The sequence below is a fragment of the Phaenicophaeus curvirostris genome, chromosome 6 (assembly GCF_032191515.1).
Source record: "Phaenicophaeus curvirostris isolate KB17595 chromosome 6, BPBGC_Pcur_1.0, whole genome shotgun sequence".
NCBI classification, from domain to species: domain Eukaryota; kingdom Metazoa; phylum Chordata; class Aves; order Cuculiformes; family Cuculidae; genus Phaenicophaeus; species Phaenicophaeus curvirostris.
The window spans coordinates 52,466,843-52,486,036 of record NC_091397.1 but is presented as its reverse complement, the minus strand read 5'-3'; the positions used below and the strand labels follow the sequence as shown (position 1 = coordinate 52,486,036).

The window sequence follows — 19,194 nt, the reverse complement described above, 5'->3', positions numbered from 1 at the left end:
CACAATACAATTGGGATGTCAACAGTAGGTGAGGCAATCCTCTCTCCATGTTACCTAACTTAGAACTTAAAAGGTTTCTTCCTTAAATACATTTTTCACTATGCAAGATAGAATTGGCAGAAAAATCTTAAGACGTCTGAGTCAGCCCCCAAAAGCTTTATCCAAAGATCCAGTAGACTGTATCTCTTCTTAATTTTTGGGGCCAACAGTGGATGGTAACCTTTCTTAGAAAGGTCGGTTCATCTGGCATTAGATCCTTAAGAAGCCCTCTACTGACAGACAAGCTAGGATTTATATTCCATTAAAAATATGTAATGCTTTGTTTAAGTCAAACAGAAAATAATTACTGGAAATTAACAGCAATATAAGTAACTAAGTTCAGGATTAATTTAGTCCTGAACATTCAAATGAGAATTATTACTTAGTTCAAAAAGATTTTGTATTTGCTCAGTCTTAGCCATTGTTAGATACTAATTTATTTTAATAGCAAGGTCAGATTTTGGTGGTTCCCCTACTACATGCACAATAGCTCAAAGCTACTTTCATTCTAATTGCTGTCCAATTAATGGATGACACTGGATTAAAACATACAGAGGAACTATAATTGGTTTGGACTGAGTCATACATTATCTCCCTCATTTTTTTGGTGAAGTGTGAGAATCCAGAATAAACCCAGGCCTCCTGGATGATCTGTAAAGTCCTCCTTACCAAGACTGATCTTTGATCTACTTTTTCTGGAGATCATGAAAATTTCTTATTCTGACAACTAGTGGGATTTTTTTTTTTTTTTTTTTTTTTTCTGGATACAATGGATGTGATTCATGTTCTTTTACTGCACAGGTAAAATTCTTTAAATTTTCCCTCTGGAGACCAATATGGTCACGGAAAAGAATATTGCCTGGTACCATAATGGCATGGGAGAGGAACTAAAACAGGTGGATGCCCCACAGCAGTGCTCATAGCAAAGCGACTAAGATTAGTAATGGTGGAGCAGCACATCTGCTGTTGACTTTGCTGTGACATAACCTTTCTAAATGCTCTTTTCAAACCTACAGTCATGCCTAGTTACCCTGTAACTTAGCTTCCCTTCTTTTTTCCCTTTGCTTCACGAGATAGGCGGCTTCTTGAAGTATCATTGTGGTATCAGCCTGAAGGGCTGAAACTGCATCTCTGACTGCAGTAGGCAGTATGTCTATCTGATTGATCATCATAAAGCAGAGTGGTTGCGGGAGGCAAAGTCATCGGCACTGAATGTTCTAAGGCAGCCTTTTTGGTACTGAGATTCAGCTATCATTAAATATTTACGCTCACTTCTGCATGCACTTTATTGTCTGTTGGATATGTGCTTAGAAAGAGTTTGCTTAACCAATATAATGCTGCCATCAGTGTTATGATGCAGAAGCTAGTGAGTTTATGCCAACAGTTAATTTTTGTTCTTAAATAAAGCTTTTTTTACACTTATGATATTATCTTTGCTTGCATTATTACTATACAATCCTATGATATACATTTACATGATCTGGCTGTACTTACTGCATGCAGTTCTATGAGAAGTTCATCTGATGCAATATAATTCACTTTGAAACCCTCAGTACATAAAATAAAGTGGTAATAATGATATTATGTGGAACTTTCCCAATGAAATGTAAAAGAAGTCCTCTACTACAAATTACTCTAAATGGAAAAAATGTCCTAAAATACAGACGTGTGAAGATTTTCCTAAAACCTTGTCCATTCTCAAGCTGAGAGCACGACGTGCTTAATTTGCCACTGGAAATGCTTGCCACTACAGAAACTGCAGAATCCTTTTGTAATAATTATTTTGTACTTTAACATGAATTAGATGTAAGGGTCAAAAAAATTACCACTAGAACACCATTTACTCTAGGACATTAATCACTGTTAACTCATCTATTTTTACAATTAAGCTGAATATTAAATCCGTCAACCAGTCAGAGTATCCAATCTTTTTGTACAATTGTAGCATTTTCTAGTTTTTATTTAGTGGAAAGTTTATTATTGGCAAGCTTGTCACTGAACTGTTAATGTAATCAATTGCATTTAATTTTCAAACTATTCCTGTGCTTTACTTTAAACAGTACAAAATTAGATATGATTAGATAATTATTACAGTTTGGCGAGACACAATATACAGTGCTACCAGGAATGTGAAACAGTGTTATTCTTAACATGTTATCTTAGTGTCTAAAACCAAGCTAAAGACATGGCAAATTAAGACTGAAGAATGAAAAGGCACAAAGTCTTCACCTCTGTATCACTGATTCCATTTTGGCTGATATTAATAGCAGCTGAATAATTATCACAGCGATATTGCAGTGACTGACTGCAAGTGAATGAATGTGTGGTTTCATAAAGTTTCCAGATATAGAAATTCCCGTGCTAAGGCTACTTCTGTATGTGACATCAACTTGAATGACCAGAGGAAAAAAGCATAACCAGGACCCTATCATATCATGCTACACCCAACAAGGTTCTCTTTCTGACCACCAATGAAATGACACAGCCAGGTAATGCTAAGTCTGTTCACTGATGTTCACCAGAAGGTAAAGAAATCCATACCCTTGAGCTAAAATTTCAGAAAAAGTAAACTACCCACAGAAAAGATTTCTTCCAAACTGGCAATGCCTCTTGGCGTGCAGCCAGGAGCACCTAATGACACCATAGTTTGCTGAGGACTAACTGATGAAGAAAAAAATAAAGATTTTTCACATTGATGTGTTAAACACCATAATGAGTATACTTTTACATAAAATCAGCATGCAACCTTAGGACCACTGGACAGCAAACTAAATTAATGAGTCCTACCAGAAGTACTGAAATGCCTGTTAAAGTTGGTCTTGAAAGCAGGTAAGCATAATTTCAAGAAATGTGTAACCGCATTTTATTTTAAAGAACAATTTCTGAATATGGAAATGTACAACACACTAAAGCACTTGACCCCCCAGCAGAACAAGTTTCCTTAGTGTCTGAAAAATAAAAGGATCATTTATAAACATCAAAATTTGAAATCAACCATAAGAAACTACAAAGAGCAAATAAGAATCGTTTCAAACTTGCCTCTGAAGGTTACAGAATTATGCAAAGTGTAAAATACTGTATTTTTAAACAAGTAAACTGTATAATATGTTCAGGCTAGGTGATACTACCATTAAATTCAAACCTTTTATGTTGATGCTTTTCTCCAGGAACACCATAACAGATTGTGAAGGAAGTCTTTCTTCTATCATTTCTACTTTTTTTGAGCAATATCAAGGATGACATATGAATATTTATTGTTGGCAAATCCAAGAAACTTCAGCAAACCCAAGAAACTTCAACAAGAAGCTCATGTGAATTTTGCACTTGGGTTACATTTAGTGATTATTAGTAACTTATTATGTTTAAGAAATTCTGTTTCTAGTTCAAGAAATGTTAAATACAGGAAAAGATCTGACATCTGAGACTAACACCTGGATCACTACTGGAAATTACCAGTCTGAGGAGTTCAGACATTAGAAAAGTGAGAATAATACAACATGTGTTCCTTTCCCTTTCTTTTTCTCCTGCCCTCCATATTATGTCAGAAATCAGAAAAGGATATGACCTCACAGGCAATCCACTTTCCTCTTCTGCCAATTCAGACTCATTCTCTATGATACTGTCCATTTCTGAGAGCTTTTCAAAGCCTGCCTTTAAAATATTCTGATGGTTTTTCCTTTGTTAATTTTGATATATCATTTTACAGTCTAACAGCTCCCTTTTAGTAAGGTTTTCCTGATAGTCAGCCTGAAGCTTTCTCATAATTCATTCCCTTAACTGTAAATTTCTTTATTCAGATTCAGTTCTATTTATGCCACACCAGACTGCACTGTTCTTCTGTTATTACAATGTCATGTTTTGAGTTAAAGTCTAATTTTTTCTTTCAATAATTTCTCTTCCTGAAAGGCAAAATCTTATACTGAAGTGAATACCTACAGTAAAAATTATTTTTGCCCCAAAATACGTTTGCAAATTTCTAAGATTGATCTTATCTTCTTTTCTGTGTGTTTTCATAAGCCTTCATAAAAAAAGAAACACAGTCTTTTTGTTTTCCTCGATATTTGAACTGCCTACTTACTCATTACTACTCCTGAAGTTTATTAGGGATGCTTGTTTTCTCTTCCAGACTTGTGAAGATATTAAGAAAATACACAACTCTACACTATGCAAAAAAAAACCTGTAATAGGACAATCCGTCCTCTTTATACTTTTAATACTTCGAGTTTACATGGCTTATTCTTCCTCTCCCTGTAGCCCATTCATATCTCTATTACATATATCTTCCTAATACATGCTATTGGTAAGTTGGGGACTGCTGCTCAGTCTTCGTTCAACTCGTCTCTTGAGGATATATTATGTCTCAGCATTTTTCCATTTTGCTATATCATCAAATCAGGCTTTAATGTTAAGTATTGCAGTTATGGCCTGACATTTACACAGTCACCTTTTACATCCCTTTCTACATTTTTTATTGAGTTGTTAAATGAAATTCACAATTATATTTGGAAATTCAGACCTACAAATGAAACCTTTTTTTATTTTTTCCATTTAAGGTAAAGCCAACCTTAATTTTAAATCACTACAAAAAGAAAAAAAAAAGTCATTGCAACTGTACATACAGCTTGCCAGCTCTTTAAGGAATGACCAAAATTAATGAACTGTTTGGGATTCCAGATGGCAAAAGCAAAATTCCTTCTCAAAACCACAGTTACTCATGGTTCATCCAAGCTGCACGTTCTGTATTGACCCAGATAGACTATAGAAGCCATAAATGCTTTGGATGCAATGCTGTACAAACACATGGACAAGGCTACATCCAAAGCACTTGTCCTGGTAAGCACACAATACACAACCAGCTGAACAGATCTGCACCACTTTAATGGAAAAAGGGCTACCTGCACTGACTCCACATGCAGACACTTTATTACCTCCATGCCTTAACTTTTAACATGCCCAACCACACCTGTATTATCGGTATCCAACCCCCTATTATTACAGAGGGGAAAGTCAACTGATACCGAACTGGTGATAGAAATAAGTAAATAAACCATTCAATGCTAATAATTTTCCACCTCCCCCCTTCTCTGTGTTGTACTATCCCATTTCTTCTTATAGGGAAATCATAGGTAGAACATGGACTTGATTCAGTATGTACATTATCAGTGCACTGGAGTCTTTGTCAAGTTCTTTAATATGTAGCTGAATGGACTTAATCTCCACTGGAAATGCCACTGTCACAAATACAACAGTGAGGGGACATTTGCTATAATGCTTCCAAGTAAGTAACATCTCAGAGTAAAGAATTTCTTATCCTCTTCCTGCTAATCTTAAATTTAAGGAAAAAAAAATGTCCTAATATAGTGAAATATAACTAGAAAGACTGAAATTAAATAATGCTTTGTAAACACTTACAGCCCATAAATCTGTGGAGCAATTTCCAGTCGGTTCAGATGCATGTATAGCTCAATATCATGTTTCTTCAGCAGATGATCCTGAATTTGGTTTACCTTCGCTACAATGGCAATCGATGGCCCTAAGTCCTGTGGCCTTGCAAATGGCATAGGTGTAATCATCACATCTTTCTCCTGCAGACACAAAGAACAAGGGAAAAAAAAAAGAACATCCCATGAAGCCTCATTGCCAAAAGGGATTGTCTAGAACGGATTTGTTTTGCTGTAATTGTTGGCTCCCATATAAATAGAAAAATATTAATAACTCATTTCTTTTCCAGCAAAAGAAGAATCTCAAGTATCCACTTCTGTGGAAGGTACTGTGGGATTCCCCTTCCAAGGCACACCAAGGTTCATCCTGTCACTCTGCATGTCAATTTTTACGTCTGCGCTTTACTTTTCATGCTCTGACAAAGTGTTGACAGCTTTATTTTAGCTCTAATATCAGCAGTCTGAGTCAGTTCAGAGCAAAGCAGATGAATGGTAACTTAGTAAGAGGCTATATGCCCTGAGAGGACAATAAATTGCATACCAAATCAGAAATAACTTATTTTTGTACGCTTTCTAAACAGGCTTCCCTTGCTCTGAGACTCTGCTGGCAGTACTACCGGATCTACACAACTTTGACAGAGCATCAGAAAACTTTTAAAACAAAGAAGAAATAGAACAGTGAAATGAACTTGATGGTTAGAAAGTAGTAGGTCGGACCTAAAAGTTGTACAACCTATGTAATGACATAGAATATGAAAACAAAGGCAGATAACTACTGGAGTATTAGCAGCGGTGAACCTGATACCACTTTAAATTTGTTCTCCTTGCAAAAGAGTGAAGTATTATTGAAAAAGTGACAGAATGCTAGGGAGAAATACAGCAAGTAATGAACCCCATTGAATAGGAAACATGTAAAAAGGAGGAGAAGAAATAAAAAACAGCAAGTCAAACTTACCAAGGAAAAGACTGGGGAAAGAGATAAATTAATCTGTCATGAACAATGTTAAAGTTATGAAAGAGGGAAAATTGGAACAGTAAGAAGATTTTGCAGTGACTTTGTTGCAACCTGTCATCATGGCTCTCTGACCTGAAAGCTTCACTTTAAATAACAGTTATTGTTTTGCTATCCTTTTGCTCAGCATATTGACAGAGAAGCATTATTAAGGTCAAAGGTTTAATACTTTCAGAAGACTTTACTACAGCTTAAACTGTTGAAAGACAAATTCACTCCATTCAACACAGTGAAAAGCACATTATTTATAAAGTTCAATAACAAAGAAAGGTTCTCTTTGTCATATAAAATATCCCCAAGCTTGTTTCCTATGGTTATAGACCCTTCTTCAATTCCATTCTCTCTGTATCAGTATTTTAAGAGGAAGAAAGATAAGCAGTCATACTTCACAATCATTTACAACGTGTTTTAACGTCAAAGTGGGCAGTGAACATTTAATATTAAATTTCTACAAAAAAGCATATTTTTATGTTGATCTCCCTTGCTTGAAATATTTTTTCTTAATTATTTCACTTCTTTACCGCAGAAAATCAGGTAGGAAGTTAAACAGTGATGTCAGGTAAAACGTTTCTATTTAAGGATCTATGGATTATAAATTATATCTTTAAATTTGCTTAATTGTTACTTTGCCACGCCAATTACAGCAAAGGGACTGAGCTGTCTCTTACAGTGCAGAGGTTTTGCCATGCTACTGTGGTAAGAAACATCACTACTTAAATACTGAAGTTCACAGCTACATGTACATTGAGAAAGGATATTTTTCCTACCTCCTTTTTTAATTATTCTACTAACTTCTTAATTACCAAATCGGGCAGCCACCTCCTCACTTTGTTTTTTGTTTCTATACTGTATGAATATTTCCTGTTGTTTCAGACCCATTTCATTTTTTTCTTGGATGCAGGCTAGAATGCAAAACACTAAAAAAGGGTATCCACTAAATATTCTAATGAATAGAGAAAAACATTTTTAAAGTATGATACGATAATATTGTGTTAACATTAAATGCCAGTGTATAGCAATTTTTTTGCTTAAACATATCAATTTATCTTTGAAACTAATCATAAAAGTCTGTAAGTCTCCATATTCATAGACTGTGCATGTTCTGTCAGTTGGGACACAGCCGGAGTATGAACTTGATTCTGGTTTATTCAAAGTGAATTTAACTTCAACTTGCCACTGCATGCGCTCACACCTCTGATGACTTGAAACATCTGTATTTTAAAGCTTTTCTTAACTATAGGCATACATTCTTGTACAGCAATCTCAACATTTGAACCTTTCTACTTAGTTGAACTTGTATTCTAACAAGACTAGTTGCTTACCCAGATCAGCCTTTACATCATTAGAAGCCTGTGGGTTTGAAGCCATCTTTACAAAATTAGAAGACAGACTCTTAAACACTGTCTCAAGTGTCAAAAGAGTCTGAATATCAAAACTGATGCAAGCTTCTTCTACGGAGGAGTGTCAGAACTGGAGTTGTCACTTGCAGCATTTGTACACCTTGGCATAACGCAGCTCCAACACATTGCTGACTGTCAGACTGACTGACTAGCAACATGGCATCAAATAATATATGCTGCCCTGCCATTTTTAAAAGCATGAGGTAAGTAACCAGTACCTATCGAAATGTGGCTCATCAGCATGTCAGAAATTAACCCCACTAAGAGAAATCTTCAAAGCATGACGGAATCTCTGCGTCAGCATTTGCAATCTATAATCAATGCCTTGGCTGCCCATGTCTCCTGGTTTGGTGCACTCCACCATGAAGCTCAGTGGATGACTCGAGTGCCTATGATATGTCTGTTGTCTCCTCTCATGCAATTTGGTTGAGAAAATGACAATACATTTAGTCAGTTGAAATTGCTCCAAAAATCACATCAGCTGGTGTGAAAGAAACAGCCCAAACAGAAAGATGCTCAAATAAACTAATACAACCAAGCTGCCAAAATGTTTAACTAGAAATGACTCACAGTGCCTGTGCCTAAAGCACAGGAGCCAAGTGGACAACACGAAACTGTCCCCCTGCCCATACTCACTATGTATTAAGTTGCCTCATGAGACAAAATGTTTGTTTTCTTTTTGTGAGCTTCTAAGTCTTGGAAAACATTGGAGTGCATGGGTTTAGTCATCTACTGCTAACACAAAATGATCAATCCTAAAGGCATGCAAATAAAATAAAAAGACAAATAAGAGGGGCAACTCAGAGATATGCTATACTGTTCAGCACAGAGTGCCAGATTCACCTCTAAGAACAGTTTAAATGTGGATACCAGTGAAATGCAGCTGAAAAACTCAGATCAAATATTGGGAACAGAGTCACCAAATCCTGCCACAAAACATTACCTCCCACAACATGAACTAGAATGGCTGGCAGTCGATACTAATACAATTTATATATTCATCCATTTAGGAAACAAATGCTACAGCAGTAAAGAGAGGCTAGGACACAGTGCAAGTATAAACTGTGGACAGATTTCTCTCATTAACCACTAGGGAATGGAGTAGCTGGAGAAACTCCTGTAATGGCAATTGGGAGTAATGGAACCAACTGTTAGAGGCTATAAAATCTAACATGTCTCTCAGAACACACACTTTCATTGCTTCCTTTGTGAAGATTCAGACTTTATTATGTAGCTAACCCTCAAAGTCATGATTGTAAAAGGCATATGTACAAGAAAGGATTATTAAAGATTATACATGTTTGCAAAGAACAAGAACAAACAACTAGATATTAATCCATGCGCTTTGCATTGTTAATTTTTTATGCCATGAAAGGACTGGAAAGGGCAATGTAAACTGTCACCTTCTACCCAAGCACTGTAAAACTGTAAGCAGACCTAGTTATTTCCCAGAACAAAATTCAACCTCAGACTTTACCACCTCTATAGCAGAAATTGGAACAAATACATTTGAATACATTGAATTCTGAAAAGCTACACTTGGAGAAACATGTCTCACTGCTTTGTTGTTGGAATAAAAGTGACTATGTAATGAGTCCATAAAATTTGTATCGCATATGCTTTACCCTTAGCTATTGAGAATTATATAAAAAGCCAAATCCAAATAGTAATCTATAACTGTAGATAGCTTAGGCCAAGACACCAATACTCCATGCCTAATAAAATATACACACAGATTCTTTTAAAGAAAATAGAAGCTTTTATATGAGTCTTGGGTGAATGCATCTTCAACAGACAGGCAAACCCACCTCTTAAACTAGTACTCCCTAATTGTAGTTTGAAAATATAGGTTATGGTGCACACATGTTGACATCCAAACCCAATGAAATTCTTACTAATTTTTTGTTAACTCTAGATACTCATCTTATGATCTATGTGAAAAATGCTAAAGCAAATCAAACTGGATCTAAGTTTGGAGGACAAATCTTTTAGGATATAAAACACTGAAAGTCTTGGCAACACTTGTAGTATGGCTATGTTTTGATATAGCCTTCTACATACACTCTAACATGCAAATCCTTTTTCAGAATTAAAAAAAGAGAAATATAAACAGAGAAAGAGATGGGGAAAGAAGTTTTCAAAGTCAATCTTAAGCAACTGACTGAGGCAAAATGGACAGAGGGAATTGTCCCTCATGCCGTGCATGGAAAATAGTTACAGGCAAAGATAATCCCTGCAAAGAAGGTTACTCTAGAACTAGATTCAGAACACAGAAAACATTTTTCCATGAAAACAAGCAACATACTAAATACAGTGGTACCTGTATAGCTACACAGGAGATCCAAGGGTACAGACATTCCCAGCTTGAATACCCTGAGGTAGAAGGAAAATAATGGAAGAAGGAAAATAATGGAAGGATATGTAGCGGTGAAGTCACAGAAAGATGCACCCTGACCTCTTGATGGACAGTCAATGATCAAAATTCTGCTTTCACAGTCCTTGTTTATATTGTAAAGAGTTTCAAACAACCAAATCTCAATACATTAAACACTGCCTACATGCATTTATACAACATAACATTTGCATAGATTTGGGGCACAGAGATAGCCTATAACAAGTCTTTTGAATGCTACACAAGAACATCACTCATACATAGGAGACTGTACAATATTTTAGAGTAGTATTTACCTTCTGACTGTCATGTTCAAAAGTTGAAAACCAATGTTCTGCAGTTTTCATAAGACGTGTGAACATAGCACTGAAGGGGAAAAACCCAGAAACTTGGTGTTAAATAATGTATTACAAATGAGAGCAAATTAAATGTAAAGGAAGTTGTTAAAACTTACTAGGCATCATGTTCCAGATATTCAGGATTCAAAAGAACTTTCATTTCCTCGCTGAAAAAGGCAACAGTGAACAATCCAAATGTGAATGTTTATTTTTGGTCAGCGTTCTGTATGTACTATTATGTATTTATAAGCCAACTTTCATATAAAGTGCAAATGAGAAAACTAGCCTTTTTAATTAAAAAGAGCAACTCCATTGAACAAATGAAGTCTTTCCTTTTTATAAAGATCAAAAACAAATTAGCTGCCTTGTCTGCACTACAATGAAGTAACCATCTAATTATTCCAAATAACAAATTACTGAATGTCACAATGTATTATTTGAATATGCTTGATCTAGAATAATTGATTGCTGCACAATCTATCACTGTTTCTTCCAAACAAAAAAAATATGGTTACTGGTCAAATATGCAGTATCAAAACATTAATTTATTTTGTTTTAATAGCCTGTATTTTTATTGTACTTTAACAGCAATTAATCAGTGACAGCACCTCTTTTCCATCCACTTTGCTGTTTAGCTCTACTTTTTCAGAGGGGATGGAACAGAATGCTGTGCATAACACATGGTTATTTTAAGTTACTTAGCACCGAAGAGCACCTTCTAGATAATTTCAGGATATCTAAAGACAAACGAATAAAAACACACACTTGTAAATAATCTCCATCCTTTTACCCAACTACCTTTGGACAATCATGTTGAGGGGTGCTAACAGAAGTTATATTATATAGCACCCATAATTAAATTGTTTTTTATTTAGTGCTGGATTCCAAGGAAGAGTGCAAAAAGGTAAATGAAAAGAGATGACTCAGATATCACAGGTGATACAAGCAGACTACCAAACAAAAACCAAATTTACACTTAGGACAAGGAAAAAACCATATGAATTCGGTTGACAATTCATGTGAAATGTAATATTTTATACACATGTATGATTATATGTACACACATTCACACAGTTTGAGTGAAAAGGAGAATCGACAGCTAAACTTAATGTTACTACTAAGTTAAAGGATAGTCAGATATTGCAGCTACAACATGGCAAATAAGGGAAGAATCGTCAATCACAACTATTTGTCAACATCATTTTTTTTTTCTTATCTAAGACATCAGGAAAGAGTTGGTATCACGTCCATTCTATGAAGTGTCGCTCTCTAGTCTGCTTCCACTCTACAATGACAGTACCTAAACCATTTCTGCCAATAAGAATGAAGGGAAACCATAAATACATAAGCTTTTTGATTAAAGTTTCCCTTCAGGTTTCTTGTCTTCCCTTCTTTTTCTGTGAAAGGGCCAACGTCTACCCTTTCAGAAGCTGTGGTAGGGAGATGAAATAAGGACATTTTCATAACAGCACAAGGATGCAACCATTTTTTATATCAATTTATCAACTATAAACAAAGAATAAAGGAACTAAGTTCTAGTCCAGCCAATTTAATTTACATTTTTAAGAAGATGGATTTTTAATACTATACAAATGAAACACAATGCTTGCCTTGGTTGTGCAGCTTCACTGGCATGTGAAAAAGCTTGGTGGTCACAATGCAGGATAAAGACAATGGGAGCTAAAAGTTCATGCATGCCCTAAACATAAAAGGAAGCAAAAGTAGAGTAAGATTTTCCAGTCATTCAATAGTTCATAATACACAGCATCAAGCAGGCAGCAATAATAGGTGCAGACTAACGAAAAGCAAGAACATTTACATTCTTAACAGAATGGTTTCATAATCAATGGCTTTTATCTTAAATTATGATTAAATCCAAGTGTTTATTCTTCTGTATTATACAGAAGCAAGTTATTCTCCCTTTTTCTAACACAACAGACAACAAACTGGCAATGGTAGTCAACCCTGCACCTGGCAGTTTACTCCAAGATCTATGTTTATAAATATGGATTTTTTTTATGATAATTACAACCATGATCCACAGTACAAAGATCTGCAACAGGGACAAATTACAAAATTTAAAATTATTTTTTATCTGATAATGTTCCAAAAGCAGCAGAGCAGTAGCCTTTAGAGGAGACAAGGTCAGTTATTTGGAAAATCAGAAAACAAAACTTACATTCCTACAGATGTGAGAAATAAAATGAGATTTTTGCCACCTTTTTTTTCTTTTAAGTCATAACAAAATGCATAGTAGACCTGGTACTGTAGCATTAGAAACTATTACTGTTAGACAGAAACTGTTCCACACATATGCTTCCATTTCCAAGCTAGGAAGTCTCTCCACTTGCTTTTCTAGCCCTTTCAGTGATGGCTAGACATGAACAATGAAAAGAGTCACTGGTTTGTGCAGCTACCCTGCTGCTTTGCTGGTGTACCACTTGATATTCCATGCAGCATTTGAGGAATATTCAATGCCAGTGAGTTAGCTGACCAGCTTCATACATATCAAACAGATCCACTAATTACTAAGCCCCCTTAGCTCTTATTGGGGAAAGAAATAAAGATTTTCCCTTAAGTGGTCGAAAATAAGCAGAGGAAGATGTGGAAGTTCTCTAAATAATTATTTATTTTGAGTACACCCAGATGCATGTTAGTGAACCTCATCTGTTTGTAAGAGGAAATTCTAGCAGCATTGAAGAAACAAGGAAAGAGGTTTGGAAATTTCTCTGTGTGCTATCAAATGGAATCCTCAGAAATTTTATTTTAATTTCTTCACGACAGAGATTACTGTTATAGCCTTAACTGTAGGGTTGCAACAATAGCAGTCAGTTGACTGGGCAAAGCTAAAGACAGTAAAACTACTGAAGTTTGGAGTTTTTCTTTCTCTTCCTATTTCTGAACCTTTGGGGACTACTTCAAAAGATGAAGGCTAAATAGAAACTCAGCTAGGAAAAAAAACCCAATTAAACCACACGTTCCTTGGTTTCAGGAACTAATGTAAAATTTCCAAACACAACAATATGGGTTAGATTACAAATTGACAATTTCAGATTTCTGAAACTCTTATGGTCATACCAAGAGGGAAAGGAATAGGAAAGATAGTGATATAGGTCCAGGATTCAACAATAAATAAAAGTGGCAAAACTATTTAAATAAACTGTAGATAACATGGGTTGTACCTTTATACATACTCACAGCCCATGGTTAATTAACAGCTCCATGTCTAATCTTTTATTCACCCTGATATACTAACATGAAATAAGAGAAATGGAAATGCCAAAAACTTGACTATCTAATACAACTATCACCAAAGCTGTAAACATATAAACTGAAGAAAAAGAAAGAGGACATAAAATAAGAATTAGTTATAAAAGATAAAAGCACATCACGCATTCTTCCAACATAATAATATATCAAATTTATAATAAAGTAGAATCATAATGTGGCTGCCCACATACAACAAAAACAAAAACAAACAGATGATGAAATATCAGGATTTCAAAAAGATACCTCTGATCTTTCAGTTACAAGAGTACTTCAAATGTTTAGAGATTTTTAGCTTGGCAAGAAAAGCCACCAGTATAATATGCATACACATATTTTTCCAATGCAGCAGATTACTAAAACTCTTTAGTGTTAATAAATAAGTTGACAGAGCTCAGATAATTTTATGACACTTCTCAGCTACAACAAAATATTGATTTCATAATACAGTCTATGGTTTAGAAAGAAAACCAGAAACATAGCATTTCTACAATGAAAAGTGAATCAATGCATTTCAAATACTGGCTCCTTGAAGGGCAATCAAATCATGACTGAACAATAGTTAGCCTAGTGTTTTAGCTTAATTGTCACTATTTCTTTTCAGTGTAACTAGGACCAGAATTTTGGCACCACTCTTACAGAAGAACACTAAATGTAATTTTTACATATTCTTAAGTACAATACACTTTCTCTTTAGATTTTATATTTACAGCTACTATTTAAAAATTCAACGATCCAGTGAGGATTCTGTTTTTAAAATATGTAATACAGCTTCACAACATTCTGCTCTATTTGACTAGGGACAGAAATATCTTTTTCCTCATCAAGTAAAATGTTATTTCATGCTGGTCAAAAAATCACAAACCCTACTACAAAGACAACTTTCATGCATATATGCATATTAAACAAGCATTATTGATTGCTTCTTTTAAGATTATATGCTGATGCTATGTAACAGTTTCAATAAAATGTTGTAAATTTCAGACACACTTTATTCACATTTATAAAGATGGAAACTGCCAAGGAACTAGAACTTCTTACAAGTATTTTGAAAGAGAAACATTGGGTTCAGTATAGATGTTGACAGACAGAAGTGTAAGTTTTCATTTGTTGGCCAATTCTTAGAACTGTCATAGCAAATCTAGTTCCTGTTTGTGGTCACACAAATGAGACAGAGGAATTCTCACAGCGAACAACAGGACCAGTCCTATGATGGATACTGAATACAAACACTTTAATTTGGGCTCTGTATTCAGGTCACTGTGGAGAGAGCAGCTTTGAGGTGATCTGTTATTGAGGAATCAATGGTAACCATTATCTTCAAGAAAATCTGCTAGGCTTTGATGCAGTAAAAATTATGGGAAGTGGGGCTTGAGTCAATGGTAAAAACAGAACCAATAAAAATAGGACAGAAAGATTGCTAAAAGAGGGGAAAAAAACATTTCCTGTCATGACCACAAACTGTGCTTCCTATTAGCTAAGTCAGAGGAAGTTAGAAAGAAATGTTATCTAAAAACAGATGGACACAAAGACAAAAAACCAGGATTGTTACTAATAAGCTAACAGGACTATTAATTCTAAGAAAACCGAAGAAAACCACCCTTTTAAAATGAGATAAGAAAAAAAAGCTCCTAATAAAAGTGAAATGTCCACAAAACCAGAAGAAACACACAATAATTTGCTGTTTTGTGGAGTTGGCATAGCACCATGAGACCTGGGTGATACACCAAGCACACTTCAGAGAGGTTAAATCCGCAGTTTTTCACAATTCATTTTCTTTTTTGTTTTCTGTACTTCACCTCTCCCTTGAATCCTGTGGCAACTCCATCCTGAAATTACTGCACTACTGATGCAACACTAGTTGAAAACAGAGGTAAAGAAGTTTTCTTTGTCAACAGCCTGTAGGCTCGCAAAATTGAACCTGTTCTTTTATCTGCCTGTGTTCATTTAGCCCACCAAGCAGTCTTTATTAAAGCTGAGGCATCAGGCAGTCAAAGTTCATTAATACCATTTATATAATCTCTGCAGTTTCAATTAACTCAGCAAGACATTCTACTACATGATAACAGTCTCATTAATTCAATAAAATCCCATAACTATTAACAATATGGTCTATGTTAAACGGGGTGTCACCTAGTAGAAAATAATAGCTTTAACAGCTTGTGATGAAACTCAGGGCTTCTTTTTTTTAAATTTGATCTGGCTAAATATTCCATTCGTATGTAGAAAGGTATTACTTCTTGGTAAGGAATCAAGAGGATTTTAAATATGAGCAGAGGATAATTAAGTCCTTTTAAGTCATATCAAAGCGTAAAATAATACTTCTTGTTCAATAAATGATAGACTAAATTAGCTGGAATGTGTTCTTCCATTTCCCCATCATCAGTGTACCCTGGCCTACATTCACAAGAAATGGGAGGCTGAATACTGCTGAGTTCTCTTTAGCAGTGCCCTTCAAAACATAGCTCACAAATCTCATTTTTTTCTTTTATCATGCAAGACTATTCCTTGCTCACAGTCTGTCAAACATGAGAAATAAACAGCTGCTGGATATTTGATATGTTTGATAACCATATATTTTATTTGTTTTGTAATCTCTAAAACAGTTCTTCATAGGTAACTATTCTTTCAACCCATATGTGTTGGTCTTTTCATGGAAAGCCACTGATTTCCTGGCTTGAGGACAGGGTGGTCACAGACCCAGGCTTGAAAGCATAAGGTGTCTTTTAAAAATCTTCACAATTACTGAACCTCTGTCTTTTTGTCTTGAAGGTTTTTTTTTGCCTATGTGAAGTTTGTTGCTCTACAGTTTATCCTTTATCCATGCACACAGTATCACTCAGTCTGTCAGTTCCTACTCACCCTACAATTAAAAACCTGGAAAAATAAATACAATGTCAGGAACCCTGTGTATTGGGCTTGCTACATTAGTTTATACTCATTTCAAACCCTTCAGAACAACTGTTAAATTAATTTAGCCTGCATTCCAATGGACGCACAGTTAATGCAGTTAGTGAAAGTTAAGGGTTTCTTTACCATTTTATCAAAAATGGTTTGAGCAGGCTCTCCCCCAGGTAACACTGTAAAAGTGGTGTTTGTAGCACCCTTGTCCTTCAGTCAAGAGGTATTTGTTAGCTGCACTGTATTTGGAAGCTACAGGGTAGATAAAAGATCTGTTCGGTAACATACCACATGGCTTTAGCACCTTGAGGAGGAACTTAAAATACATAAAACTTAAACCACTAGCTTTTCCTAAATTTCAAGAGTTATCATGTTTTTTGCTTGTTCAGTATGGTTTTTAATCTTGTTGCATGCTTTCTTTCTTTACCTAAGCACAGAAAATCTTTCTTCTTCTTTTCCTTTTTTAACCAACCCTGAAGGAAAAGATGCTTTTATTAAGAAAACTGAAGTTAGACAACTTAGCAATCTTAAAGAAAACAATTTGAGGGACTGTCTTATGAGGAAGAAGCATATGTTATTCAATGAGCTTACTTTTCTTACTATCCAGCTGACAAGCACCTCTTTGATTACTTTAGCATCAGATACAACTTCAGATATAACAGAACTACTTATTGTCAAACCATACAGAAAATGTTGAGTCAATGAATGCCACCTGTACAGTATTTTCATTACCTGTTTATAAAGCAACTGCTCATTTTCTCTGGCGTAGCAGAACAGAACATCTGTAAGAATTTTCCTCACATTCTCCTGCTGGAAATACTGCATTTCAGGAAAGCTGAAAATGAAGAAATGCAGGGAAAGTAAACAATATAGCTCACAGTTGCCGTTCTTCTAGAAATGATTTTAGGTAAGACAGGAACATCCCTTATCTGCTTTCCCACCGCTCTGTGAATTGTAGGTGCTGCTAAACTTACAATACCTCTAAAAACTTGTTATATTTGTTTTGCAACCAAAATTCTGAAGCACATTCTTTAATATACATCAGTCCACTACACAGATATGATAATACCAACAGTATAGTTAAATAACTGTTAACTTTTAACACTACAAAAATCAGAGATTTGAAAAAATGAAATATAATGGCAGACTGTTCTGACCATCAACTTCTTACACACAGCCAACCTACTGAATGAATGACTTGGAGAATCTAATCGAAATAAACCTATGTACCAGATGAGTTTATTCCCAGCTGCCTAAAGGATCAGGTTCCTTTCCTTCTTCATGTCACAAAACCAGATTAAGCTGAAGTGGAATGAAAGGATACAGAACAATTGTAAATGACTGAAGCAAGTCTATACTCTCTCTCTCCTGCTCAGAGACTCTAGCAGCCAAACCTAGCAGCCCAGTAGATTGTTCTGGTCCCAGGTAGCACAGCATCCAAACAGCAGCTTAGCTCCAAGACTGTGCTCTACCGATTCTCAGTCCTGCACTAACGAATCTGAAACTTGCTAGGAACATTTAGAAAAGGAGCATTATCAAAAAAAAACAAGGCAAAAACTGCTTCCTCCCTCAACAACCAAGCCAGTTAAAAGTAAGCCTGTTGCAAACAGTTAACTGTTGATTAATTTGATCCAGGTACTGGAAAAAGAAGCCCCAAAGATAAAATCTCCATAGATAAAAACATACTTTATATGACATGCTCCTTATTTTAAAAAATCTTTGTTAGTCTGGCAACTGGAGCCGGATCATCATTCTGCCCTGCAATTTCATGAATAGTGTATAGCTCTACTCCTCACTTTTCTCAAGATAAAAATTCAGCAAAGGAAGAGTACAAGAGCTACAATATGTTAAGGAATTCTGTAAAATTTCCATGTAAAAAAGAAAAGTATGTCAGAAGCAGCATATATACAAGGGTTCAACATTTCATGAACATTTGAAAAATGATTACCATTTTAATGACAGGTTTATTAAAATAACACATTAACTGTCAGGAAAACCAGTATCCTAAGCTCCAATATATCTTACTGGCATCTTTTGTGATGCAACACAATTAGGTATTTCACTGTGTTTAGTAGCTGTTGCAAATACATTTTAAAATTATGAAATCATGTGATACTCTGGCAGGGCAAATATCCTCTAAGTGAAATAGAATGCAATGGAACTAGTGTGAGAATAAGGGGAAAAAGCTTCTGGGAAAATACTATTATTTTCATATAACCCACGAAATTGTAAATATTTACAATCTGCTACAATTCTGAAGCAACTCTCACCTGTGCATCCTGCTCCTTGACAACTGGAAGCAGGAAATAAAGTGGTTATGCAGGATGCATAACCTGCATAATCCTGCAGGATGCAGGATGCATCTTAATGAATAAGTGCACAAATAAAAGAGTTTTCATGCTTG

The 19,194-nt window shown here is 35.3% G+C and overlaps 1 protein-coding gene across 3 annotated transcripts in view; it reads right to left on the bottom strand.

Moving 5' to 3' along the window:
* The window catches only part of TBC1D5 (TBC1 domain family member 5), a 314,809-nt gene that overhangs the window by 112,985 nt on the left and 182,630 nt on the right, over positions 1-19,194 (bottom strand). For all 3 annotated transcript variants that reach the window (XM_069860194.1, XM_069860196.1, XM_069860195.1), the window contains 5 exons: positions 17,523-17,625; positions 12,233-12,321; positions 10,739-10,789; positions 10,581-10,650; positions 5,452-5,624 (listed from right to left, as the gene is read on the bottom strand). In XM_069860194.1, the coding sequence (XP_069716295.1) occupies positions 5,452-5,624; positions 10,581-10,650; positions 10,739-10,789; positions 12,233-12,321; positions 17,523-17,625 (486 nt within the window). The remainder of the gene's footprint in view (positions 1-5,451; positions 5,625-10,580; positions 10,651-10,738; positions 10,790-12,232; positions 12,322-17,522; positions 17,626-19,194) is intronic.